This window comes from Neophocaena asiaeorientalis, unplaced genomic scaffold (assembly GCF_003031525.2).
Source record: "Neophocaena asiaeorientalis asiaeorientalis breed wild unplaced genomic scaffold, Neophocaena_asiaeorientalis_V1.1 scaffold742, whole genome shotgun sequence".
Taxonomy (NCBI): domain Eukaryota; kingdom Metazoa; phylum Chordata; class Mammalia; order Artiodactyla; family Phocoenidae; genus Neophocaena; species Neophocaena asiaeorientalis.
Genome location: NW_020173724.1, coordinates 524,581 through 551,569, shown reverse-complemented (window position 1 = coordinate 551,569; position 26,989 = coordinate 524,581). Strand labels below are relative to the sequence as shown.

Genomic DNA, 26,989 nt, shown 5'->3' with positions numbered 1-26,989 from the left:
TGGCACACAGGCTTAGCTGCTCCGCGGCACTGTGGAATCTTCCTGGACCAGGGCTTGCACCCGTGTCCCCTGCATTGGCAGGTGGATTCTTAACCACTGCGCCACCAGGGAAGCCCAGTGCACACGAAACTTTTGAAGATTGAAACTAGTATCTTTTAAGTTTTAGAGTATATGTAAGTTAATGGGTGACAAGTCTTTGAAGGGCCATCTAAAAGCCAAGAGTGTCCAGGGACAGCTATGTTCTGGTTCTGAAGTCAGTTCTAACCTTCAATACTAGACTCCTTTTAAATAAACCCAGGCCTGAACTCTGTGCCTTTTTTGTGCTTTATGAAGTCTTTATCTTGCAAGGAACGGACTCTTGAATTCATATGACACACCTAAAGAAAGCATCAAATCCTGACTGGATCTGCACATCACCTGGTGACCCGAAAGTAGATTTCCTGGAATGACATGTGGAATTGAAGCTTTTCCAGGATATCCAGACCAGGCCTGTTGGAAGTTGGTCGCCAAGCCTTTGGTGGTGACATACTGCAGATTATCTCCAATATCTATGATCTTGGTAACATATGGATTTCAGATTAAAAGTTCCTGAGAGATCTCCCTCCTACCCCTCCTTTTTACTCAAATGTGACCTTAATAGGTTTCCAATCTGTGCACTTTCTTTCCAATGTGAAAGAAAGGACCCAGGAACGGTCCTTCCTGACATTGAGACAAAAAGTCACTGAAACTAAAAAACCTGACTCTTGATCAGCAGTGTTTTCAGAGAAAGATCTTGATCAAAAGGGAGTAAAGTAAAAAATTAATAAACCGAAACCTCAATTAAATAGAGTTAGGAGACCAGAACAGGGAGCTGTCATGCCCTGAGATGGTAGCAGAGCCCAACAGGAAAAAGAAAGACTCCTGTTCTTTCCCTGCAAGGACTCAGGCAATGGAAAGACTTGGACTCTGTTTTCTTTCTTTTTTTTTTTTTTTACTATAACCCTTCCAACTTCCTTTTCTCTATAAAAGCATTCATTCTCTTTCCCTTACCTTGTGGGCGTCTTGCACAAGGCTCACCACAGTTGCAGACCCAGGATTGCAATTCTCTGCTGATCCAGAATAAACCCATCTTTGCTGAAGAAAACCAGCTTATGTGTTTCAGGTCAGCAAGTTAAAAGGAAGTCACTAGGGTGGTCTGGGCCCTAATCTCACGTGACTGGCACGCTTAAAAGAAGAGGAGATTATGACATACAGAGGGTCGTGTGATGACACAGGGAGAAGACAGTTGTAATATTGTGATTTACAATTAGAAATATATATATTTGGTCTTCCTCCCCATTCCTAGTACAGAAATCCTAAAACCTTTGGAATTTCTTAAGTAATTAGAGTGATAATGGTGTCTCTTGTTACTCATAGCAAGCCCCTTTCAATCACAACAGAGTTTATGTTAATGAGGTGATTTTGGAAAGGATAAAGGCTGGTTCACAGGGGAACCAACCCTGTGATTAGAGGTTTGGAACTTTTCATTCCCACCCTTGACCTCCAGGAAGGCAACAGCAGCTGGAGGTTGAGTTCGACCACCAATAGCCAGTGATTCAGTCAACTGTGCCTATGTAATGAAGGCTCCATGATAATCCCTGTAGTACTACTGGAGATTTTCTAGGTTGGTTAACAAGAACTCATACACGTGCCAGAAGGGTGGTACACCACAACTCCGTGGGAACAGAAGCTCCTGCATTCAGGACCTCCCTCTATGTATCTCTTTATCTGGCTGTTGATTTGTATCCTCTAATATCTTTTATAATAAACCAGTAATCTAGTGAGTAAACGGATTTCCTGAGTTCTGTGAGCAACTCTAACAAATTAATTGAACCCCAGGAGGGGTCATGGGAATTTCCATCGGTTGGTCAGAAGTACAGGTGACAACTTGGACTTCTGATTGGCATCTGAAGGGGGAGGAGTCTTGTAGGACTAAGCCCTTAACCTATGGGGGGGGTCTGATACTATCTCCAGGTGGATAGCATCAGAATTGAGTTGAATTGTAGGACACTAGCTGGTGTCGAGGATTGCTTGGTGGTGTGCGGAAACACCCCCTCCCACACACACACACACACACACACACACACACACACAAAAAAACATTTAGTGATCAGAAGTGTCAGAGGTGAACTAGAGAATTGTGAGTAAAGGAAACACACAGAAGTGTGTTTTTCCATAGCAACTACTGTCTACATGCCAAGGAGAGAGGAGGCCTCAGGAGAAACCAGGGCTGCTGACACTTGCATCTCAGACCTCCAGCCTCCAAGACAGGGAGACAATAAATGTCTGTTGTTTGAGCTGCCCTGTCTGGGGTATTTGTTACATAGCCTGAGCTGGCTAATAAATTATAATGATTACAATTAAAATGAGTGTTAGTATTAGTTATTTCCCTCCCTCCCACCCAGTGGTGGATTTTTGGCTTTGGGGACAAAAGAGATTTTTTTTTCACTCTTGCTCTAGTGGATAGAGCTGAAAAATCATGAGACTCTGGAGCTGTTGGTCACAGCTTTTATTGTCATGTGGAAAAAATCAGAATAAAACAGCAGGCACTGAAATAGCAGAGATGGGAGATGAAAGACAGAGAAGGCTGGTGCTAGGGACTATGATCTCATTGTTCCCGGAGGGCCTGCTTGCTGAGAGCCCTGATATCCTTTGATAAATGTACCACACTTTTAACCCAGTTCAAATTGGGGTTTGTCATTTGCAACCAAGAGTCCTAAGAAATATAACACTGTCCTTATTGTGACATACGGTGACTGGATTGGTTTACTCTAATGATTCACAGTTACATAAGATAAAGTATTTAAAATGCATTCTAACTTTAGTACAGCGAGCCCTGGTGGCCAGTGCCTAAAGGGCCCCATGGAAGGAAGGGCAGTGGTGGTGCTAGGAGTCCACTCTGACTACATGCACGCCTGCACTTGTTGGAGAAATATAATTAAAAACAAATTTAAAGTGAGAAGAGAAAGAAAATAGTTTATTCTTCAGTAAGCACAAAACCAGAACGTGATGTACATCACCAGCAACCTAAGAGACTACAAAGACAGAAAGAAGTCTCATTCTTTTACAGAGCCGAGTACATGCAACCCATTCAATACTTTAGGCACATTTTGCAATTTGGAGCCAGGTGATAGCTGAAGTTAAGCTCATTTCCTCTGGGGAAGTTGGGAGATGTGATTATGAAGAGGATCAGAATATGCCACCCCAAAATATGCCACTTTGGCATGTGGATTATTTTGAGTTGATGGCAATTGAGAATCAATAGATGCAGAAAGACACCTTCTCAGAGCTTCCCTTATCTAACTAAAAGCAGAAACTTCTGAGAAATTAGGACTGCCATAAAGCCCCTCCCTGGGGGAGTTTTATGGGCATGAAGAAGATGGAAAGTTGCAGCAAGATGAGTGCACAAACAAACCTCATTAGACAACGCTTACCTGCCATACATTTCCTACTCACCTTCTCACAATTTAACACCTTTTGGTAAAATGGTATATAAGCTTCTGACTCTAACCATTTCTTGGTTTTCACTTTTCTGTGAGTGCCCCCAAGCATATAAAAATATTAACATCAGTAGAATTTGTGTGCCTTTTCCCCTGTTAATCTGTCTTTTGTCATGTTTGCAGATACTGAATCTAAGAGGGTAGAGGAAAAGTTTTTTCCTCCTCTACAGTTACATTTCAGAGATGGCTTCCAGGTGCTTGGGGAAACATTCCTGAGATGTGAGACTGACAAGGTTAGCCACTGAAAAGATTTATATACATTTGAAAAGGACAGAGGGAGAAATTAGGAAACAAAAGGGAGATGGGAGTGGGGGAAAAGCGTCCCCTTAATTTCAACGGGCAGAATTAAGCCTCTTATTTTTAATTTGTATTTTCCCTTATACATCAGTTCTCTGCCTGTTGCCCCCATACCAGCATGATGTGGGATATTCAAGAAGTATTTGTAAAAATGCTGCATCAGCCCCAGACATTCCTGCTCTATTTGGACGCCCCAGGTTATTGGGATGAGAAATATATCACCTTCATGATAAACTAATTGGAAGCAACCTTAATAGCTTCAAAAGGGAAAACTGTGAAGTCATTAAGAAGAATCAGATAGTTCTTACATGTCTTGATAAACTGTCAGGTTGAACAAAAGGCAAGTTGTAGAACAGCATGCATAATATGTCATCATTCAGATAAAAATAATAATTAGATGATTGAATATGTACCTCTTGAAGAATATACAAAGAATTCAATCTTAAAAGGGAAACGAGGAACTGAGAAAACCCCCGATTGAGGGAGACTCAAATTTCACTATAAACCTGTTGGAATTCTTAAGTTTTATACCATTTCTATGGTTTCCTTTCTGAAAATAAATAAAATATTTAAGTCACATCAGCAATGTAAATTCTGAAACATGTCTTATTTCTACTATTGCAAGGTAAGTATCACTCAAAATTACAGAACTCTTTACCTGAATAAAACCGATCCGGGTACATTTTTAAACAAAAGGCCAATGTCTGCTTTATCAGATGTTCCTTTTCCTTTTTTATGTCTAGCAGACAACACCATGAAGTTACTTAAAATAAAAATCAGCTTTCCCCTTACTGTCACCAGTGGTTACTCAGCCTACAGGTCTTCCTGAGCTTTCACAGACCACTTCTCCTCCATGGCACCTGCAGAAGACTTGTGCCTTGAGGTCACAGAATAACAGGCATGATTTACACCATGAAGCCCTCCTTCAAACCAAGTTTGGGGCCAAAATCTGAGGTTCTCCTCCTCCTGAGTTACATGCTGCCCAGTATCAAGAACTGTTACTTCCTTTTTACTTCAGAGACTTTATAGAACCCTCTTCTAAATTTATTTTTATTGCGATATAATTGGCATATAACAGTACATAAGTGTAAGGTGTGGATTTGATACATTTATATATTGCAATATAATTACTGCCATAGCACTAGTTAACACCTCTATCACATCACATAATTAGCAGTTCTTATTTGTGGAAGGAACAATGAAGACCTAATCTCTTGGGACTTCCCCAGCAGTCCAGTGGTTAAGACTCCACACTTCCAATGCAGGGGGCGTGGGTTCAATCCCTGGTGGGGGAACTAAGATCACACATGCCATGCGGCGTAGCCAAAAAATAAAAACAAAAAATCTTAAAAAAAAAAAAAAAAAAAAGACCTAATCTCTTAGCAACTTTAAATTTATAATACAGAATTGTTGACCATAATCACTAAACAGTGCATTAGATCTCTAGAACTTATTTATCTACTGGTTACAAGTTTATACCTTAAATAGCATCTCCCCCCACAGAACGTTATGGGCAACTCCCCTTCCCTCTCCACAGGAGCTGCACCCACAAGCTGGGAACTGCAGTTCAGGCAGAACAGAGTTTTTCCAATGGGTCGCCCCCTGCCTGCCCCCCGCCTTATGAGGACATATGGGTTGCCTGTCTAATTGACCCCACCAGGACCTCTCTGATTGCCCACCTGCCTGGTCCTTGAGAAGGAATGCAGGTAGAAACTGGAACAAAGCAGAGGAAGGAGCCCTGGCTCACATTCATCACTTACCAGGAACAGAGAGTGCAAACTGAACAGAGGGGCACAGTGGCTCTGGCTGTGAAGAAGAGCTTCCAGAAGTGGGTAACACCAGATCCCTAAACAGGAAAATCCATTAGTTGTCTAATACAAACAACTTTGGACCATCATGGACTGAAGGTTCGTGTATCATCTTGCTGTCTTTTCCTTTCTCCCGGGAGACCCTGCACAGCTCCTCTGCTGGGAGTTCGCTGTTGCAGTGAGCCCATAAACACAACAGGGGTGTCCTCCGTGTTCTCAGGCTGCCTGGCTGGGATGTCCACTGGGTTGCCACCACTTCCTAAGGTAGCTGAGGCCCCAATAGATGCTGCCAGCCATCACTAAGGAGCCCTGTGTCTCGGGTCCCAGTGGCTCAAGATAATTAAGGGCTTTGTGAAGCCAGAGGGTGACCTACTGGCATTTTCCGGAATAACTGGCTTTGAGAGCTGGTGACCCCCATCCTGGCAGCTGGCAATGTTCCAGATGGTAGAGGCCATGAACTGGCCTCCTGAGAGAGGACACATTACAGTGAAATCCCCAAGAGGCTGAAGGGGATTGGGACGTGCCACCCCAAAATATGCTCCTTTGGCATATTGATTTTGAGCTGGAGGCAACTGAGAAACAACAGATACAGGAGGAGCTCTCTGTCCTCCCTCTCTCTGCCTATAAGCAGGGCAGAAGTTTCCCATTTTTAAAGAAAATTTCCATGCGTAAAGGTGCCCCCTCTCTTATACCAAAAAAAGGAGAGGGACTTATCACCTGAGATGAGTCTGCACAAGCAACCTTTATCTGTCATTAGTGCCTCCCATACATTTCCTTAGTTACCTTCCCACAACCCCCCTCCCCCAGAATTCCAGACCACCTTTCTTTGGTCTAGTCGCTTCTCCACAATTTAGTGTCCTTTGTTAAAATGGTATAATGGCCCCAGGGTCTAACCACCAATTTGTGTTTTCAGTTCTTTCTAGGAAGCTCCCATACATAATTAAAAACATAAGAAAATTGGATGCTTTTTCTTCTATTAATCTGCCTGATGTCAGTTTAATTCATAGACCTCAGGAAAACATAAGAGGATGGGGGGAAAGATTTTTTCCCCTCCCCTACAAGGCCCACGATGCATAGGCAGTGGATGTGAGAAATAACCTTTGCTGTGGTGTATCTTCAGAATATGGGGCAGTTTGTTATTATAACAAAATCCCGACAGATATGGCAGGCTCTGTGGTAACTACAGAGAAAAACAATCATGTTGGTGAGATATCCGGAAACCAGGCCAAGTTAAGAATGGTGGCAGCAGTGCGGGTATTATGGTTGAAGCATGGACAACCTGTTAGGGGCCAGTGGGGAAGGTGTGGGCTGGATAACAAAGTGGATACCTCCAGATACTTGAAGGACTGGCTACGTGAGGCAGAAGAAGGAGAGGATTACTCTGTTATTTCAAAAGGCAAAACTGGAACCAGGCCTGGAAGTTGCAGGGCTGCAGACGCTTGACCTACGCCCATTCCCACCAGATTCCCGAAGGAGGACAGGCACACATCTTTTTCACTAGGATGTGGGTACCTGTCTTGAGGATAATTGCATAAAGGATTCCACTTTTGCAAGGCGAGTAGACCAAAATCCCACAGCTCTGTGGAAATGACACCCCAAAGCGGTATTGAATGTACTTTAAAATGTCCCCTATATTATATTCCATAAAATACCAACTTTAAGGTTTACAGGAATGCTGATGGTTCTCCCAGTCATTTTGGACATCACTGCAAAGTATGCAAATGCCCGTCAGCTCCCACAAACCAGAGGGCAGCTTGCAGTGCCCCCAAAGTCTTAAAGCAAGTTCAAGCTTTATTAATGACAAAGACTCTCCTCCTTGACCAAACTCCAGCCAGGCTCCTCTGAGCCCTCCTCTCAACAAGGCCTGGACCTTGGGCGTCTGTGTTCATTCTGGCAGTGCCCTTAGCAAGGATCATGTTAAGTCAGTTTAGTAAGATGTGCCCCCAACCCATGAGGTCTGATCTAGTTCTTCATTCCCCACCTTTGGTGTATACATACATCCTTGTCCTGCCTTGAGCAAGAATCCTGTTAGGCCAGTGATGTAGACCACTTGATGGCCTCCCAAAATTTGTATATTGAAATCTAACCCCCAAGGTGCTGGTATGAGGAGGTGGGGCCTTTGTGGGAGGTGCTTAGGCCAGGAGGGTAGAGCTCTCATGAATGGGATTACTGACCTTATAAAAGAGACCCCAGAGAGCTCCCTCATCGCTACAACCATGTGGGGACACAGTGAGAAGGCCAGTCCACGAACCATGAGGTAGGTTCTCACCAGACACCAAATCTGTCAGCAACTTGATCTTGGACTTCCAGCCTCCAGAACTGTGAGAAATAAATGTCTGTTGTTTACAAGCCACCCCATCTATGGTATCCTATTACCACACACTGAACAGACTAAGACAGGCAGTTAAGCAAGAATCCCCCTGGTGGATGGAATTTTCACATACTGACGTATGGAGAAGTCATTCTGGCTTATGTATGATTTAACTTGAATTTTATGCTAACTAGAACAGCCTGTTTGCAGTCTATCAAACATACATTGTACAACTGCTTCAGTCATTAAAAAAAAAAGTGCATTGATCAGAAGTAAAGAATGTCCATTTAAAAGATAAAAATTATTTAATCTTTAGTCTTCCTTAGGACGCCAGTACAAGCACTCCTTCGATGATAAGACTCCCTTCCCAGGCACCAAAGCCCTACTGACGCACTGCTGATCTGGTTTTATTTTTTAAACCTTGAATGAATGTACCCCCCATCTGTTTGATGTTCTTTGATCGGACAAGATATAAAACTATACTGAAAAACAAGCTTCTCCAGAGCAGTTCCTCAGAGCTACCTGAGAGGCTATCTCCCAGGTTATAGTCTTCAGTTTGGCTGAAATAAAGCTCTTTTCTATTCTTATTATAGATTGTTTATTGGTTATTTCTGTCAACACCCCCTTCTCACTGATGTTTCCTCTTAGTAATTTTCCATCCACTCACCGTCTACAAATCCCAGCTGTCTTTGCAGTATTCAGAGTTGAAGTCAGTTCTATACTGAGGTCTCTTTCCCCTCTTACAATAGTACTGGATGAAATCTGTCTTTACCACCTTTAACTAGTGTCCGGCTTTATCTTTGACAATAACCTTTGAAATGGATTCGAATATGTCATCCAAAATATGCCTGTTTTGTGCCAGTCTCAGCCTGACAATAGTAATGCTATTGGCTAGAAATGCCAGGGGGTGGGGCAGATTATGAGCCCAAATTCTTGCATCTTATATCTAGAAAAGCACTAAAATCATTAACAGAGACAATCTGCTCCTCATGACTAGCAGCAACCTTCCGCCAAAATACTTGCTTTATTGCATGTATCCCCCTTCACCAAAATCACATATATACTGACTCCCCATATCCCCGCTTCTTCGGAGCAGTTCCTCAGATCTATCTGAGACACTGTCTCCCAGGCTATAGTCCTCATTTTGCCCCAAATAAAACTTAACTCACAACTCCCACATTGTGATTTTTTTTTCAATCTAAATATAAGCCCTTGAGTCTGGTTTTTTTTTTTATGGGGGGGGGGGGGGGTTCAGTTCTTGTCTGTGAAGCCCCCATGCACATTAATTTTAAAACAATTAACATCAAATAAAATGTGTATCCTTTTCTTATTATTCTTTTATCAGTTTAGTTCACATGCCCTTAAGATGGTAGAGGAAACAATTTTCCTTCCCTACATCTCAGAAGAATAAATGCTACAAACACATCAAAATCATCATTTGAAAGTTTATATTTCCTTTTATATTTAGTTTTGTGTATTTCCAAAAAAAAAAAAAAAAGACTGATTTAAAATGTTTGGTTTCTGTCCCTCTGGCTAAAAGTGGCAAATATGGATGGAAACAAAAACCCAAAATAAAATGATTCAAACTTTACAAAAGTAATTAAGTAGAAAAAAGAGCTAGAAGTGAAATTGTAAGTCCATGTCATCAGGCATGAAGTGATGTGAGGCTCCGAAGGCCACAGGCTCAGGCACCCAAGTGTTGCAGGAAGAGGCACCCCTTCCAGGGCCCAAGAGTGGGCTCTTGTCTAACACTCAGAAATGAATTGTCCAAGGAGACACACGTGCTGACAAAGCAAGAGACTTTATTGGCAAGGGGCATCAGGGTAAGAGAACACAAGAGAACTGCTCTGCCACAAGGCTCGCAGGCTCAGGTTTTATGGTAATGGAGTTAGCTTTCCGGGTTGTCTCTGGCCAATCATCTTGCTTGTGCCCATATTTGGTCTGACTCAGGGTCCTTCCTGGTGGTGCACACATCTCTCAGCCAAGATGGATTCCAACATGATTTCTGGGAGGTTGGCAGGACATGTTATGGGCTGGTGTCTCCTCCCTTCTTCTGTCCTCTCCCGAATCCTTCTGGCTGGCAGTAGCTTATTAGTTCCGTGTTCCTTTTGGGGACCTTCTGTTGTGAGATAGCTCATGCAAGCAGTTATTATGCTGCCTGGCCAGGGCAGGTGGTTTCAGTTAATGGTTCCCTAACACAAGTACTCCTTGGTCTTACCCACTGGTTCTTCATCCAACTTCTGCTCGGATCCATGGCCTTCCTCTACTGTCTCCAGGCACCACAGCCTGAGCTGATTCTCTGCAGCTAGCTCTCCTGCCAGGCCGAGCTCTCCACACAGGAAGGGTGAGGGGACCACCAAGGACAGCTTCGGGGTGGGCAGGAAACCACTGCCCCACGTGTGGTCTCAAAATGTTCCTCTGGAAACCACTGGGCTGAGAAGATGGTCTCTGTCCCGGTCAGACAAGCCCTGATCTAACAGCAGCTTCATACCAGTTGGAGACTGAACATACAAACATTGGTCAGATCATATATAAAAACAGAACTCTGACCCACGACGTGCAGCAGTCTTGTCTTAATCTGCTCTGACTGCTGTAACAAAATACCATGACAGGGTGTCTAATAAGCCATAGAACTTTATTTCTCACAGTTCTGGAAGATGGAATCCAAGATCAAGGCACCAACAGATTCGGTGTCTAGTGAGGGCCTGCTTCCTGGTTTACAGACAACCATCTTCTTGCTGTGTCCTTACCTGATAGAAGGGGCAAAGGAGCTCTCTGGGGTCTCTCTTATAAAGGCACTAATCCCATTGATGAGGGCTCCACCCTCCTGACCTAATCAACCTCCCAAAGGCCCCACCTCCCAGGGGCTAGGTTTCAACATACGAATTTTAGGGGCACACATTCAGTCTATAGTAAACCTGTCCAGGAAACCAAAATACGCTCTACATTAACCAGCCCAGGAAGCCAGCCTGCTGCCAGTCAGACTTGTGGGACATCAGACTGCTATCTCTAGCGACAGTCCAGGACACTCCACTTCTAGTCAGCTGCTCCAGTTCCCCAGACCCACAACCTCCATCAGGGCACAGATGAAACCTTCTCTTTTTCCACAAGGAAGTTCTCGCACCCCACGGATTGTCTCTGAATTGCTGCCAAGAGACGGTGGCCATCTCCCTTGCTGCAGAGAGCTATGAATAAACACCCTCTGCTCGCTCTCATTTGGGTTGTTTCCACTGACTTCCACGTTGGAAAGAGAATAGGGGGTGTTGTGGGGAAGAAGCTGCCTCTGGGAGGATGCATGCTCTGTGCTATTACCTGGACCATTTGGGTCCATGTGTCCTTCTGAGCAAGTGGCATGGTGTCACAGCCAGTAGTAGAAGCTCATAAGGGACCAGCAGCCTCCCCACTGGGCCTCCAACAAGCTGCACAGATGATGCTGGGCCCTAATCCGCACTCTCCCTGCCTCAAAGTCTCAACAGTGACCAAAGGCTCTCCAGCCCTGTTGCAGGTTTAACAGTCTTTCCAGTTCTTCAAAACTTTGCTTCTGCAGTACCTGCAGCCACACCCACAGCTGTACACGATATTCTGGGCAAAGACGTGAGTCTGAATCTGATCACCGTTAGTTCTCTACTTCTGCTGCACATTGATATTGGGGAAATATAATACACAACAAAATCTGCTCCCAACCCAGAAAACCTCTCCATAAAGAGAGAAGAGAAAAAACAATTTTTTTTTGTTATTGAATGAGCATTCGATCAGAACATGACGCTGATCGGGACTTCAGAGCTGGAAGGGAACCTCATCCTTTTCTATGGCTGAGTGGATACAACCTATTACTTTCATGTCTTCTCAGTAATGTTGCTAATTTTCTCCTACAATTATGATCAAAGGTGATTTGAAGTCAGATGGCAAGTGAGGCCTCTGGGAAATGATTACATTTCAGACATGCTCCTGGGTCCTTGAATCATTCCTGATATGTGAGATGGGCCAAGAGGCTTATTTAGCCCGTAAAAAGATTTACACACATTTGAAAAGGACAGAGAAAGAAATGTTTTAAAAATTCTGTGATTCTAGTTTCTAAATTGAAAGAAATCGTCAGCCCAGAATCACCTTACATGCAGAGGAGGTTCAGGAACTTCCAGGGAATTCGAACTGGCAACCAGTATTCCTTCATTCAACAAGCTGCCTGGCCCGCACCCCCATTCACTGCCCTGGCACACACAGGGCAGAACCTTGAACCACCAGACTCCATCCTAGAGACGTCAAAGAAACAAGAAACACACCTCAGCCAGCCACGCCTGAGCGGGGAGAGCGTAGCTGCGGGAGCTGCAGGAGACCTGGGGCCTCCTACTGACCAGCGACCCCCTTCATCTTCCCCAAAGGGGTGCCTGACCCCTGCTGCCTCTTCCGTCCTCACGTCCCTGCCAACACGGGATCCGCCCCCTGCCTCCCCACCGGTCTTCGCCCCCACCAAGGACAAGGCTCCCATCCCCATCTACCTCTTCCCCTCCCCTCTTGGCTACCAAGCCCCCTGCCCTGCTCCCTCTCCTCCCCACCCCCACCTCTGTGCCGGCTCCTAGCGCATCAGGAGGACCCTGCCTCCATCCCCAGACTGCTGACAACCTCTCGCCAAGGTAAACCTCCCCGCCCCGCACCCTGATAACGGGCCCCGCCCTCCCCGATGGTCTCCATCGCGCAAACGCAGGCTTTCCTGGGCCGCGTTTGCAGGCGTGGCTGGGGGCTCCAGGCGAGGTGCAACGTGCACCCCTTTCCCCCGTGAGTACCAGCCCCTTGAGGGAGCAGGCAGGTGGTCACCCTGTGGGCGCTGAGGCTCAGGTTGGGACCCCGTGCACCCCCTGCCCTTAGCAGGCTGGCCGTCCCAGCTTTGAAGGTGGTTGTAACTTGGGAGGAGCCAACTATTTTAGCCCTACATTTACAGAGGTACATTCTGGGGTCAAAGGAGGCCCGTCCACTGTCACTGACCCAGAGCCCTTGGATAGCTTCCCCCAAAACCTGAGCGGGAGCTTGAGCCCCAGCCCACCAGACTGCCCTGCTCTCACCCAGCTTCTGTTGGGTGGGCAGCGGTTGGGCCTAAGGGCAGCTGAAAGCAGAGAGACTGACCCCAAAGGCTCTTCACAGAGACAGCTCCAGGCAAAGTGAACCAATGTCAGGGACTCACGAATCTGCGGAATCCAGCCGCCATCATTTCAGATTGTACAAAAGGGAACCTGGATGATGCTTGTAATTCAGAAATGATGTTTTCAAATCCAGTCTGTAACTCAGCCCTAACAACTACCCAGTGAAGGGCACAGGGGAAGATTTGGACCTCCACTGGATAAGGTCATGGGTATTCCAACCCCAGAGTGTGTGTGTGTATGTGTGTCTGTGTGTTCAAGTGTGTACACGTGTGTAGGTGCCTCTGCATGTGCTTTTGTGTATGTGTGCCCGTGTGTGAACATGCGTGCATACATGTGTACGTGTGTTTGTGTGCAGTGTGTGTTTGTGTGCATGTGTGCATTTGTCTTTGTCTTTGTCCTTTGTCTTTTCTGCACAGCACCTTGTCAAGGAAAACCAGAGCTGGATGGTATTTAGAGGGGTAAAAACAGATTTTATTCAGGACTATTGAAATAGGAAGAAAGAGATCAGCATAGAACCTGGGGTTCTATATAGAACCCCATGTGAAGCTCAGTTCTGAATACAGCATGGGCCAGTGGGGATGTACAGCCAAGGAGTAGGGTGGGGGTAAGTTATGGGAAATTATTAAGAGGACACGTCTTAGTAGAAGGGGTGGAGGGGGTGTGTCTGGTTAAACCCACCTAGTGGGATTCTTGCTAAACTCGAACAATGCAGAGACAAACATGGAAGCCCAAGGCCTGGCTGGAAAGTTCAGGGAGGCTGAGCTAGAGTTGGTTAAAGAGAGAACCTTCGTCAACCCCGCTCCCTAATGGAAGAGAGAGTGTTGTTCCTCTAAAACTCCCTTTTTCCTTAGTTCTGCGGGTGTTCTGTTAAAGAGAAACATGGTGCTTGTTAAAACCGTACGCAAGACGTTATTTAAGACTATTGCAATTGCAGAGGGAGATGGGGGGTCATCTCTGATTGTAGCCAAGACAGCTGGACATCTGTAGCCAAGGAGCAGGGTGATGGGGTTCAGTGATGGAAAATCACTAAGAGGCGCCATGAGGAGGGGGCTTCTTGCTAAACTGGCCTAACAGGATTCTTGCCCAAGGAGGGTCAGGGACATGTGTTCATTAAAGGTGGGAATGAGGAACTAGGTCAGATATTATGGTGGGAGTACTGTGAAATTCTCGCTGAAACTGGGTGGGGCCAGCTAAAGACAGGCCTACAGCTCAGCGGAAGCTGACTGGGGTTTGGTGAAGGAGAGGGTCTTTGTCAGCTTCCAGGGAGGCATTTGTGCCTCTTATTGAAGATAAGTCAGGGTACCCTAACAACCCCGTGTTCAGACTCCATCTGCAAAAGGTTGCTGAGAGAGTACTATGGAGCGCCCAGACAGAGCTCCAGACAGAGGATGTGGCAGGACACTCCGTTCCTTCCCCAGGAGCCATGGATGCTGTGGAACTTGCCAGAAAATTGCAGGAGGAGGCCACTTGCTCCATCTGTCTCGACTACCTCACAGACCCCGTGATGACCACCTGCAGTCACAATTTCTGCCGAGAGTGCATCCGGCTGACCTGGGAGAAGGCCAAAGGCCAGAAAACGAGGGAAAAGTGTAAGGGCTCCTTTCCCTGCCCCGAGTGCCGCAAGCTATCCCCCCAGAGGAACCTGCGGCCCAACCGTCTGCTGACCAAGGTGGCCGAGATGGCGCGGCAGCACCCCAGCCTACAGAGCAGGGACCTGTGCCAGGTGCACCAGGAGCTGCTCGAACTCTTTTGTGAGGACGACCAGAGTCCCATCTGTGTCATCTGCAGGGAGTCCCGGGAACACCGGCCCCACAGGGTGGTCCCTATTGAGGAGGCTGTGCAGGAATACAAGGTGGGCCTGGGCTGGGGGCCAGGGCAGGGAGGTCCAAGTGTCCCCGCACTCCCACGACAAAACAGGCTGGTGGCCAGGCCATCGTGGTGTCACCTCTGATTATGCAGGAGTCCAGACTGACAAAGTCCCCACATGGGCCTGTCCACATTCTTTGGACAGCCATCTGTGTGGGGCCATCTGTGTGGGGAGGCCAGGCAACCCTCTGTTAGGTAAGAGGAGGGGAGCCTTTCTCCTCCACCTACTTGAGGCTCTTTGGCTGGGGGCCCATAAATTAGATTGAGCAAAGACAAATCAAAGAGAAAGGCAAACCGTTTACTAACACATGCGTGTGATGCGAGTCACTTGGGAGACACTGCAGCAACAGTAAAAAAGGGTCAGTTAGAACTTGGGCTTATCTAGAATCTTAACAAAGAATAATACATTTGGAGAAAAGCAACAAGACAAAGGCAAAGGTTTCAGCCTCCCAAGGGTGGCAGACTATGGGGAAAGTGTCTCAGTCTGCTTGGGCTGCTGTAACAGAATACCACAGACTGGGTGGCTTATAAGCAGAAATGTATTGCTCACAGTTGGAGGCTGGAAGTCCAAGATCAGGGCACCAGCACAGTCAGGTGAGAGCCCCTTCCTGGTTCATACATGGCCAACTTCTCACTGTGTCCTCACATGGAAGAAGGGGCAAGGGAGCTCTCTGGGGTCACTTTTATAATGGCACTAATCTCATTCATGTGGGCTCCACCCTCATGACCTCATCACCTCCCAAACGCCCCACCTCTACCATCACATCGTGGGTTAAGGCTTCAATATATGAATTTGGCGGGGAGGGACACAAACATTCAGAGCATAGCAGAAAGTAAATATATAGGGGGAAATCAAAGGACGATAAGGGTTATTAGTGCAGGTCCATCTTAACACCAACCTTCCATCTTCTTCATGGGCATAAAACATTCCCAGCAAGGTGCTTTTGCTCAGGTAATGGGAGCCCCTGGAAGGCATCTTTCTGCATCTGTTCTCAGTTGCCTCCTGCTCAAAATAGTCCTCATGCCAAAGGGGCAGATTTTGAGGTGGCATATTTCCATCCCCTTCACCCCATTAGGATGGTCTTTGGGGTGGATGCAGCTTCAGAGGGCACCATCTAGATGTGGGGCATGCAGGGGGCCCACTGACCCCAAATCCCATGGTTTGGGTGCCCCACAGTTGAAGTTGGAGGAGAACATGGGATAGCTGCGAGAGGAAATGATGAAGACCGGGAAGTTGCAAGCCAAGGAGGAACAGACCTTGGCCGAATGGCAGGTAGGTGCTGGGGACCACGCGCAGCAGCTGAGCAGGGTGGGGAAGGCCCAGCCAGGCCCCAAAGCATCCACAGGGTCTCCTGAACCTGTGGAACCCCTTGAGGTAGGAATCACTGTCCCGTGTGGATGTGAACGTGGGACCCCAGAAAGGCAATGATTTCCCAGGTCACAGAATTCCTGCCAAACCAGGGCTGAGAACAGTGCCCTCAGCACAGACTGGCCATTTCAGAGATGCAGGGAACAAGGGCACACGGATGCTTGGAAGTTGCCATTTGGGGCTCAGAGTAAAATTATGCTACGGTGACAGTGCAGGGGGCCTCTGTGTGGCCCCTGGCCTGCCAGGTTTGCTGGTTTTCTGTGGGTCACTGGGATTCAGAGATGTGCCATTGTCCCCAGAGCAGCCCTTCTAAGCTGGTGGGTTTGGTTGGTGGGTGGGGTCTGAAAGCAGGCACTTGGGGTGGTGGGGCCCTGAGCGGTACCTCACCTAGGACCCCCACCACTACCACCACAGAAGAAGGTGAAGGAGCGGAGGGAGCGCATCGTGGTTGAGTTTGAGAAGATGGGCCTCCTCCAGGCTCTGAAGGAGGAGGAGGAGGAGACAGTGGCAAAGCTGCAGAAGAGCATGGCCTCACTGGACCAGCAGAGTCACTCCTTGAAGATGCTGCTACTGCAGCTGGAGGACAGGAATGAGTGCACACCGCTCCAGAAGCTGCAGGTGAGGTGGGCACACCTGTTCACCTGGCTGGGGGCATGAGCTCTGGCTCAGGTGTGGTTAGGGTGGGCTGACCTGTGGCAACAGATTCAGGCCAACGGGAAAGGCTCCGTCTCAGCTCAGGCTGCATAACAAATACCACAGACTGGGTGGTTTAAACAACAGACATTTATTGTTCACATTCCCGGAGGCTGGAAGTCTGAGCTCAAGTGGGCAGAGCTGGTTTCTCCTGAGGCTTCTCTCCTTGGCTTTTAGACAGCCATCTTCTCCCTGTGTCCTCACATGGTCGTCCCTCTGTGTCTGTGCCCTGATAGCTTCTTCTTATAAGGACATCATCAGATTGGATTACAGCCCACCTTAATGACCTGATATTATCTTAATCACATCTTTAAGACCCTATCTCCAAATACAGTCACATGCTGGGGTGCTGGGGGTTAGGGCTCCACAACAGATGAATTTCGGGAGGGGCCAATTCAGTCTATGACAGGCTCCAATCCTAGAGACCTGTGTTCATTCCCTTCATAGCCTAGGGATGTGGCCTGAGGGCAGCTGTTGTCCACAGTGATGCAGGGCACAGACACACTGGCCCAGACAGGTGCCCGTGACTTCTCAGGCAAGAGCAAGTCACATGATCACACCTGCCAGCTATGGAAATGGGGAGAAGGTGCAGCTGGCCTGCCAGGGATAGGCCTGCACACAGAGGCCCTGGAAGGGGCAATTATGTTGGCCAAAAAGTGGGTAACTGGCTCATCAAGTGTGCAGAGTGATGGAATCCATAGCAAAAAAATACATTTCACACTGTGAGCCATTATACACACACTCACAGGAATGTGTTTACACAAGTGAAGCAAATGCCACATGCAGGGCATCTATATCTCCCAGTGTGCCTGGGTCAATCCAGTTTTATGCCTGTTATCCTGGCATCCTGTGGGTTTTGTCCCCAGTAAGTGTCCTGGTGTAGACAATACTATACACTCGCTCTACCTTTGGGGGAATACTTTGTCTTCTATCAAAGAGCAAGCTGTGGGCTTCCCTGGTGGCGCAGTGGTTGAGAGTCCGCGTGCCGATGCAGGGGACACGGGTTCATGCCTTGGTCCGGGAAGATCCCACATGCCACAGAGGGGCTGGGCCCGTGAGCCATGGCCGCTGAGCCTGCGCGTCCGGAGCCTGTGCTCCGCAACAGGAGAGGCCACAACAATGAGAAGCCCACGTACCGCCAAAAAAAAAAAAAAAAAAGAGCAAGCTGTTTGCAACCCACTAAACTGACTCCTGACCCACTCAAGGCCCAAGGCCCACAGGGTGAAAACACCATTTGGTCTCCCATGCCTTCATGGTCCATCATGAGCAGGACAGCTTCCCTGTGTCCTCATTCATTGTGATGGGTAGCAGGAGGCTTGGGTAAGTCAGATACCTTACCGTGTACAGCCAAAAGACAGGGTTACACTCTGGGAACTGCAAACAGGGCCGTGGGAAAACATCATAAAGCCCTTCTAGCCCATACTGGCCAAATGTCGACACAGGGTGCTCAACTCCACAGATCCCTCATGAGACCTTGCCAATCTCTCTTCCTCCTTCCGCGCCTTTTGAAGGATGTGAAGGACCTCCTGGGCAGGTACGTAGCCACCTGCGGTGGAGGAGGTGATGGGTGCAAGGAGGACTGCAAGTGGGGCCAGAGGGGACAGTGAGACCTGTGTCCACTGGAGGAAGAACAGCCTGAGCGTGCAGTACCCAGAGACCAGCCCCACCATGCTGAAGACCGTCTGTAGGGTGCTGGGCAGATAGAGGTGCTCAAGAGTTTCCAAGGTAAGTAGTGGGGGCCCAGGTGCTCTTGGCAGTGCCCCACTCTGCTCCTAGCCACTCAAGGCAAGGGCCACCAATGGGGAGCGGGTCTCAACCACACTATCTAATGCTCAGATGGTTCCCCAGCCCCATCTCCTTGGCACCACCAATATCCACAGTTGGGGTATGGGATCGTGCAGCAACTCCAGGTTCACAGCTGAACTCAGCCAAAGCAAGGCCTGGGTGGGGGTTAGGATGAATGGGGGATTATTTGGCCCCTGCTAGGGCCTCACCCTCCCCACCCTGACCGTGAAAGGTCCCTCTCTCCCCTCCACTCCGGGTCTGTCTCCAGAGGATGTGGTGCCCGACCCCTCCACGGCATACCCCTACCTCCTCTTATATGAGAGCCGCCAGAGGCGCTACCTGAGCACCCCGATGGATGGCACACCCCGTGGCAAGGACAGGTTCCTAGCCTACCCCTGCGCAGTGGGCCAAGAGACCTTCTCCTCAGGGAGGCACTACTGGGAGGTGGGCATGAACCTCACTGGTGATGCACTGTGGGTCCTGGGCATGTGCAGGGACAACGTGAGCCGGAGGGGCAGGGTCCCCAAGTGCCCAGAAAATGGGTTCTGGGTGGTGCAGCTATGTAAGGGAAAGAGGTATGCACCTGCCATGTCTGCCCTGACACCCGTCACACTGACTGAGCCCCCCAGCCACATGGGCATCTTCCTGGATTTCGAGGCCGGAGAGGTGTCCTTCTACAATGTGAACAATGGGTCCCACCCGCATACCTACTCCCAGCCCGCCTTCTCTGGCCTCCTGCAACCCTTCTTCAGCCTTGGGGCCCCCAAATCGGGCCAGATGGTCATCTCTACAGTGACCCTATGGGTGAAGTGACAGCGGCGCAAGGAGGGGGAGCCTGGGCAGCCCTGGTTTCTCCAGAAGGTGATGTGGTCCAGCTCAGCAAGGCCCACCAGCCCAGCTTATCTGGCATGAGGCAGCTGAGAGCCATCGGCTGTGCAGGGTGGTTTCACAAAGCGGAAATATAATCATGATTAAAGCAGTTAAATATTAAGAGGCTATATTTACAGATGCTTCATAGAAAAGAAAACTTCCATAGTGGGTCCGTTTCTAAAAACATATGTACCAGGCACAGCGTGGTGCAGTGTTCTTTAGCCATGTCCCTCACTCTCCACTTGAGATGTTACATTCATTGGCTCCTCCATGGTTCAGGTTTTTATATGTAGAGCCAAGTCCTCAAATATCTACCTTCTTTGTCCTCCACAAATTCCATATTTGGGTCCTTCACAGGGGGAAAATGAAAAAGTGAAGAGATTTTTCAAGCTGAAATCCTAAAAGCCTCAGAGCTCCCCACCTCCATCCCTTCTACCCAGGGAAGTTGCAGGGGCAAAATTCAGAGTGAGGATCAGAGAGGGTCCTTTCTTTTCACTCCCTCTCCACCACCCACCCCACCACCTCCGCCTGAGCCCCACCGTTGCAGACGCATTAACAGCCAGGTAACAGTTGCCAGAAACCTTGAATTCTGGTCAATGTACTCGTACCCCAACAAGGCCAAAGTCCCTGCGGGCCAAGCCCGTCACCCAATAAGTTCTGACCGTTCCCAGCCCGGGGACGCGCGAAGACACCCAGGAGCGCACGGGGAACGATTTGGGGCCCACGACACAGCCACAGCTTGCCCTTGTCCTCGCGATCTCTGCGCTTCGCGGACAGCCCAGTGACCGTGCGGGGCACGCCGCTGGCCCCGGCCCCTGCACCCCACCTTTCCCCAGGCCCGACGGAGAGGCCAGACCGTGCAACACCGCAACAGCCCAGAGGCAGCAGCGCAGGCGGCGGCGGCGACGCAAGGTCAGCGGGTGAGCAACCTCCAATTCTGTCCGGCCCGCGGGCCGCGTGACAGGCCACGGCCAATCCGGAGCTAAAGTGGGTTGCTCCAAAGGAAAAAACAAAAAAAACCCAGCTGCTTCCTACTTCCGTCCCCGCTTCGACTCCTCTTCCTCCCTGCGTACGGTATTCCTAGGCCCTACGTTCCCGGAGCCTCTGCAGTCCCGGAGCCGTATATTCCGCATCCCAGGAGTCGCGCAGCCTTGGACCCCGGAGCCCTTGCGCTCCGAAGCTCCCGAGTTCCCTGGTGCCCTGCACCTCGCGTCCCCGGAGACCCCGCGTCCTTGCGCGCTCCCCATAGTCCGGGCAGCGGCCGGCCACCGCCCGACCCGGCGGACCACACTGCCCTCCTCCGTTCCACCGGTGCCATGGCCGCCCCGGACCTGTCCACCAACCTCCAAGAGGAGGCCACCTGCGCCATCTGCCTCGACTACTTTACGGATCCGGTGATGACCGACTGCGGCCACAACTTCTGCCGCGAGTGCATCCGGCGCTGCTGGGGCCAGCCCGAGGGCCCGTACGCGTGCCCCGAGTGCCGCGAGCTGTCCCCGCAGAGGAACCTGCGACCCAACCGACCGCTCGCCAAGATGGCCGAGATGGCGCGGCGCCTGCACCCTCCGTCGCCCGTCCCACAGGGCGTGTGCGCCGCGCACCGCGAGCCACTGGCCGCCTTCTGCGGCGACGAGCTGCGCCTGCTGTGCGCGGCCTGCGAGCGCTCAGGGGAGCACTGGGCGCACCGGGTGCGTCCGCTGCAGGACGCGGCCGACGATCTCAAGGTGTGGGCAGGTCCAGGCGGAGCACGGCCTAGCAGGGCGTCGCTGCGGGTTGGGGGGACGTGGCTTGGGCCTGGGGGGTTGGGGGCCCCATCCTGGCCCAGGTTGTGGGCTCGGATCCCAACCTGGTCCGGGTCTCGGGGGTGTGTAGGGGGGTGTAGCCTGTCCCAAACGGCACCCTAGAGGGACTGGGGCACCGCCCACCAGTGAGGTGCTGGCCTGGGGACCTGGTCGTGGGGAGGGGGAGTGCATTCTGAAGTCTAGGTCCCACAGAACCGGTGGGAGGGCTGCCTGGGGCGGGGACTGGGCAGGTTTGACAGACCTTTGGCAGGGATGGAGCCGGGAGAGGAGAAAGTGGGAAGGGAACCTCAGAGGTGGCTGGTCCCAGGTGGACGTGCACGGATGAGGACTCTGAGCCTTCAGGGGGTTGTGGGCAGGGCAGGCCAGGGCCGTGGGGCCGACGTCAGTCCTGAAGTTCTGGTGAGAAGAGATGGGAAGGCAGCCAGGAAGCCCCTGCAGAGCCCCAGGCAGGGATCAATGCAGGGACAGAGCCATTGCCCCAGGAGGCGGACGCCAGGGCCCACCAGGCTTTCCCAGTAGGATACTCTGCCAGCTGACAAGCCAGGGCTCAGCCCTGCTTTGAGCCCAGGCTGAGGTGCCTTGTTTCTCTGCATTTCCTTAAAATCCAAATGAACACCAGCACTCCTTTCTCTGCTAAGAGCCTCCGGGCAAACACTTACCTGGCTCACCTGGCCAGCTGCCTACTACATTCCTGCAGGTGGGTTTGCTTCTGAAACCGAAGGTATTGGGTGGCATCTTTCAAACTTTTTGACTGTGGTTTGCATTCTGCTTTATGGCCAGTAGTGTCTTTCTGCTGAGGTGCATCAAGTACATGCTTTAGTCAACGTTAGAATCAGTACTCTGTCACTATCATAGAGCAAGCCTCTGGGACAACAGAATAAACCTATACCTGATCCACATCACTGGGCTTGTCCTGACACAATTCTTGTGGTTTTCTTCTCACTTTGAGGTATAACATGCATACAGGAACACCCCCTCCATTACATCAGTCTAGCAGATTTGCACTTCTGTCACTGAGTACCCCAGTCAGGGTGTGGAAAGTGACCAAAAGAGCAGAGAATGACCAGCAGCTCTCTAGAGGCCTCTCCCAGCTGACCTGATAAAGTCTCATGTGGTAGCACTTAATCCTGTCTATCACAGGGGAGGAAAAGTGTTTTCTTCTACAGTGTCATGTTCTATGACTGAGGCTTGCAAATTAAAGTGACAAAAGAGATCAACAGGTGAAGGGACATATACTTTTAATAGTCTTTTAAATTGTACATGGCACAAGGGTTTCACAGAAAAGTGAGAAACTCAAGTGGTTAGACTCGGGCTTATAGTCCATTTTAACAAAGGATGATAAATTGTGGAAAAGCAACTAGACAAGCAACTAGAAAGGGGATTTGGGCTTCTAGGGCCAATAAATTGTGGGAAAGGAACAAGGAAGTATATTGAGGGGAAGTAATGGAACATCAGGGTTATATGACTAAGGTTTGTTTAGGTAGACTCATCTCAGTGCCAACAGCTTGTCTCTGGGTGGTGACTGTTCCCCTTCCTGGTACTGGGTAGGAATCATTCTCATGGAAAACTTATGCCCTGCGTTTCGGCAAAAGGGAGGAGAGCAGAGAGCTCTTCCTGCATCTGCTGTTTCTCAGTCACCTCAGCTCTAAATAATCTTGATGCCATAGTGGCGTGTGTTGGGATGGCGTGACCCTTCACTGTATTGGTGCTTACTTTGTCTTAATGCTGGAGAAGATGCCCCAGCAAACTGCTCTTACCTGCCATCAGTGGGCTGTGGCTGGTATCTGCACAGCCTGGGAGTGCTGGCTCTATAAAGCGCAACCTCCCGGGGCCCTGGTGCATCTAGAACATGGATGGAGGGAATAGTGGAATCCCCACCAGCGCTGCTGTCACTCTTGTGATGGTCCTTCAGATCCTCCTGCATCTCGGGCCTCCTGGCTTTCCCAGGTGCCAAGTGTGTCGTAAACAGGGTTGAAGTGTGGGTTGAAGTAAATGTTAGGCATAGGCCTGAAATCAGGACCAAGGAGCCAGATACAAATGTGCCCATCCTGTGGCTCGTTGCAGTTAGCTGAAACCCAGCAAGCCCAGTTCAGGCAGAGAGACACGAAGGGGTTTGGAAGAAAGACGGTGGTGATGCAGTGGGAAGCTGGGTTGTGGGAAGGTTGCCCTGAGATTAGGGAGGGGTGGGAACAACAGAAGAAAGGATATTCAGGCAAGGGGAAGTAGCTGGTTAGGGCAGTGGTGGGAGGGATCTCCTGGCAAATTTGAGTTTGCTCCACCTGTCATGTCCCAGGCCCAGTTTCCCACAACTAGTCCCTGCCAGCTGAGTTCAGGCTTAGCTGGGGTTGGGCAGGTGGGAGCAGGTATAAGGCCCAGCCTGGAGGCCTGGCCTGGCCGGGGTCACTCTGGGCTCACCTCCCTGTAGGGCAAGTTGGAGAAGTCCCTGGAGCATCTGCGGAAGCAAATGGAGGATGCACTGCTGTTCCAGGCCCAGGCGGAGGAGACCTGCTCCTTGTGGCAGGCAGGTGGCCAGGCACCCAATGTGGGTGGGGGCAGGGGGCATGAGGGCCCCCACCGCAGGACGCCATTGTTCACATTCAGCCTCGTGCTTCTGGGCAGCACCCCTGCCCCAGACCCCATGTATAACCCACCTCAGGGTGGGTTTGGGGGTTGGGAGTGGGGGTCAGGGAGGGATGGACGTGGGGGAGCCCGGGTTGGGGGTTAAGGTGGCTGCAGGTCCTCGGCCCTCAGCTGTCCTCCCTGCCCCCCACAGAAGATGGTGGAGACCCAGCGGCAGAATGTGCTGACGGAGTTTGAGAGGCTGCGCCGTCTGCTGGTGGAGGAGGAGCAGCGGCTGCTGCAGAGGCTGGAGGAGGAAGAGCTGGAGGTGCTGCCCCCCTTGCGGGAGAGCGCGGCCCGGCTCGGACAGCAGAGCGCCCAGCTGGCCGAGCTCATCACTGAGCTGGAGGGGCGCTGCCAGCTACCAGCACTGGGGCTGTTGCAGGTGAGCTGGCACCCATTCCTGGGGGTGGGCATGTGGGGGGTGTCAAGGGAAGGCCAGGCATGGGAATGGAGAGCAGGAAAGTGGGGGAAGCATTGTGCAAAGCAGGCTGACTGACTGGTGCTTGATTGGACCTCTCAGGTCCTCACCAGCTGGTCTCCTTCCTGTGAAACACAGGGAGTGGACACCGCTGCTGAACTGCACGAACTGCTGTTAGCGCTTGTCTGGGAGCCCTAATGGGGACAGGCCAGTGGGTCACCACCCAGCTCTCTGAAGGTTTGGGCCCACTGTGCTGAGAGAAAAAGCCAACAGGTCTCCCATAGGGATTCCTGCGTGGGCCCAGTGCTACCCCTGAGAATCTGCTCAGCTCCTGGCCCCTGCAATTTGTGCCCGCAGGTGGGAGCCAAGGATCCAGCCCAGGGGGCTTCCTGTGGGAAAGTGGGCTATGGCCGGTAAAGTGGGAGGGCTAGGCAGGCAGCTAGGAGGTGAGAGGGAGCAGCCCTCAAGGATGAGTGAATGCTGCTGGAGAAGCTGCAGGAAGCAGAGGTTCTGAAAGGAGGACGGGTTGGCCCAGGAAGTGAGATAAGGACCACAGGTTTATGTGAAATGCAGTTTGGCGTCTCAGCTGAGATGTCCCAGTGTGGGAGTGGTGTCAGCTGGCCTGGCTGCATTTCATGCCCTTCACCTGGGGGATGGGTGCTGACGCAGTGTGTGTCTCTCCCACAGGATATCAGGGACACCCTGCGCAGGTAGGAGCTTCGGACTCTCCCCAGGGAAGGTGGGCAGGGTTCAAGGTGGGCCCACTGCAGGGGTGACACCTCCACTGCCCCTCCAGAGTCCAGGACGTGAAGCTGCAGCCTCCTGAGGTGGTGCCCATGGAGATGAGGACGGTGTGCAGGGTCCCAGGGCTGGTGGAGGCCTTGCGGAGGTTCCGAGGTGAGTGTTGTGCAGAGACCGGGGGGATCCCACGCGCTGTCTCCAGACCAGAGGAAGTGCCAGTCCTGAGCTTTTGCTGGTGGGCTGGGGGTCTGTGGTAGGAACAACACGCAGGCTCCCAGTTCAGGGATGAGAAACTAGGAGGGATCAGGGCTATTGGGCAGAAGATAGCGGCTAAGGGAAGGCCAGGTCCAGGCTTTTCACTGATGCATTTAGGAAAAACAGAGGTGGGAAACACCTCCCTAGGGTCATCCAGGTGCCAGAGCACCCGTGTGGACCCCAGGTTTGTGGAGTCTGGGATGAAAGCTGCCCTAGAACACACACACACTTCTCTCTGGGGACTAAAAGAATGGACACGGAAAGCACTCAGGGTTTTCTTCTGTGCTCTAAGGGGCATGAATCACAAGGAAGCATGGACTGCTTTCTAGAACGTCCAAGATACAACTAGAAGTGGTTAGGGAATCTTTTCAAGTGAGAAGGCGTTTGGTCAGTTTGTGGGCAGTCACAAACTGCAAGGTTGTATGGGTCTGGGGCAGACAGCTTCGAGGGTTGACCACTGTTCTGTCTGCAGGGGACATGACCCTGGATCCTGACACCGCCAACCCTGAGCTGGTACTGTCAGAGGACAGGAGGAGCGTGCGGCGGGGGGACCTGCGGCAGGCCCTGCCCGACAGCCCTGAGCGGTTCGACCCCGGGCCTTGTGTGCTGGGCCGGGAGTCCTTGACCTCGGGCCGCCACTACTGGGAGGTGGAGGTCGGGGAGCGGGCCAGCTGGGCCCTGGGCGTCTGCAGAGAGAATGCCAACCGCAAGGAGAAGGGCGAGCTGTTCGCCGGTAACGGGTTCTGGATCCTGGTGTTCCTGGGGAGCTACTACAACTCCTCCGAGCGGGCTTTTGCCCCTCTCCGAGACCCACCCCGGCGCGTGGGCATCTTTCTGGACTACGAGGCTGGACATCTGTCCTTCTACAGTGCCAACGATGGGTCGCTCTTGTATACCTTTCCTGAGACGCCCTTCTCGGGGACCCTGCGGGCCCTCTTCTCACCTCTGTCCAGCAGCCCAACCCCTATGACCATCTGCAGGCCAAAAGGTGGGCCTGGGGACATGCTGGCTCCCCAGTGAGCAGGCCTCTCATAGCTCCTTGTCCTGCCTTCCGAGTCTGCGAGACACTTGAAAAACCTGAGAAGAGGGTGCTTGTCCTCTGAGCTATGGAAAACACTCATAATGCCACTCGGATACGTGTAGCAAACTGAACTCTGTCACTGCCACTCCCAGGAAGCCATGTGAGTGTGTGCGGGCTGGGCTGTCCTCCCTCGGGGGACTCTCCAAGGTCATCAGGTGCTGAGACCCCATTCACCAGTGCATCACACACAGTCCTTTGCAGAGCCCTGAGCCTAGGGCCCTGGTAGCTCTGGTTCCAGGAGCCTCACCAACCTGCCCCACCCAGCCTCAGTCTGGGGTGAGACACCAGGGCCTGCAGAACTCTCAGGCTGCAGTCTGAGCACCCCCTCAAACCCCGGGGCCACACCTCGAGAAAGCTGCTGTCTTGTGAGACTGCTGGCCAAGAGGTGGCTCCAAGCCCACCAGCCTGTCTTGGGGTC

The 26,989-nt window shown here is 50.9% G+C and overlaps 2 protein-coding genes and 1 long non-coding RNA gene across 4 annotated transcripts; 2 read left to right on the top strand and 1 right to left on the bottom strand.

Moving 5' to 3' along the window:
- Nucleotides 1-14,492: 14,492 nt before the first annotated feature.
- TRIM17 (tripartite motif containing 17) lies at nucleotides 14,493-19,677 on the top strand. The gene is given in 7 exon segments (XM_024750710.1): nucleotides 14,493-14,921; nucleotides 16,113-16,208; nucleotides 16,719-16,922; nucleotides 18,509-18,531; nucleotides 18,623-18,687; nucleotides 18,690-18,722; nucleotides 19,051-19,677. Coding segments are annotated over 7 exon segments (1,395 nt in total). The 3' UTR covers nucleotides 19,596-19,677.
- Nucleotides 19,678-19,762: 85 nt separating this feature from the next.
- Nucleotides 19,763-20,529, bottom strand: LOC112403307 (uncharacterized). The gene is made up of 2 exons (XR_003003881.1): nucleotides 20,315-20,529; nucleotides 19,763-20,001 (listed from the first exon to the last, which is right to left on the bottom strand). It is a non-coding gene; the product is annotated as an uncharacterized LOC112403307 (long non-coding RNA).
- A 167-nt stretch (nucleotides 20,530-20,696) lies between these two features.
- TRIM11 (tripartite motif containing 11) lies at nucleotides 20,697-26,983 on the top strand. 2 transcript variants are annotated; one of them, XM_024750709.1, is made up of 6 exons: nucleotides 20,697-21,376; nucleotides 23,880-23,975; nucleotides 24,231-24,458; nucleotides 25,182-25,204; nucleotides 25,291-25,391; nucleotides 25,963-26,983. In XM_024750709.1, exons 1-6 carry the CDS (start codon nucleotides 20,969-20,971, stop codon nucleotides 26,508-26,510), a joined length of 1,404 nt encoding a protein of 467 aa, XP_024606477.1. In that variant the 5' UTR covers nucleotides 20,697-20,968; the 3' UTR covers nucleotides 26,511-26,983. The 2 variants fall into 2 exon arrangements, with proteins under 2 accessions (XP_024606477.1, XP_024606476.1); XM_024750708.1 differs by having other exon boundaries at nucleotides 20,700-21,376; nucleotides 24,228-24,458.
- Nucleotides 26,984-26,989: the final 6 nt, after the last annotated feature.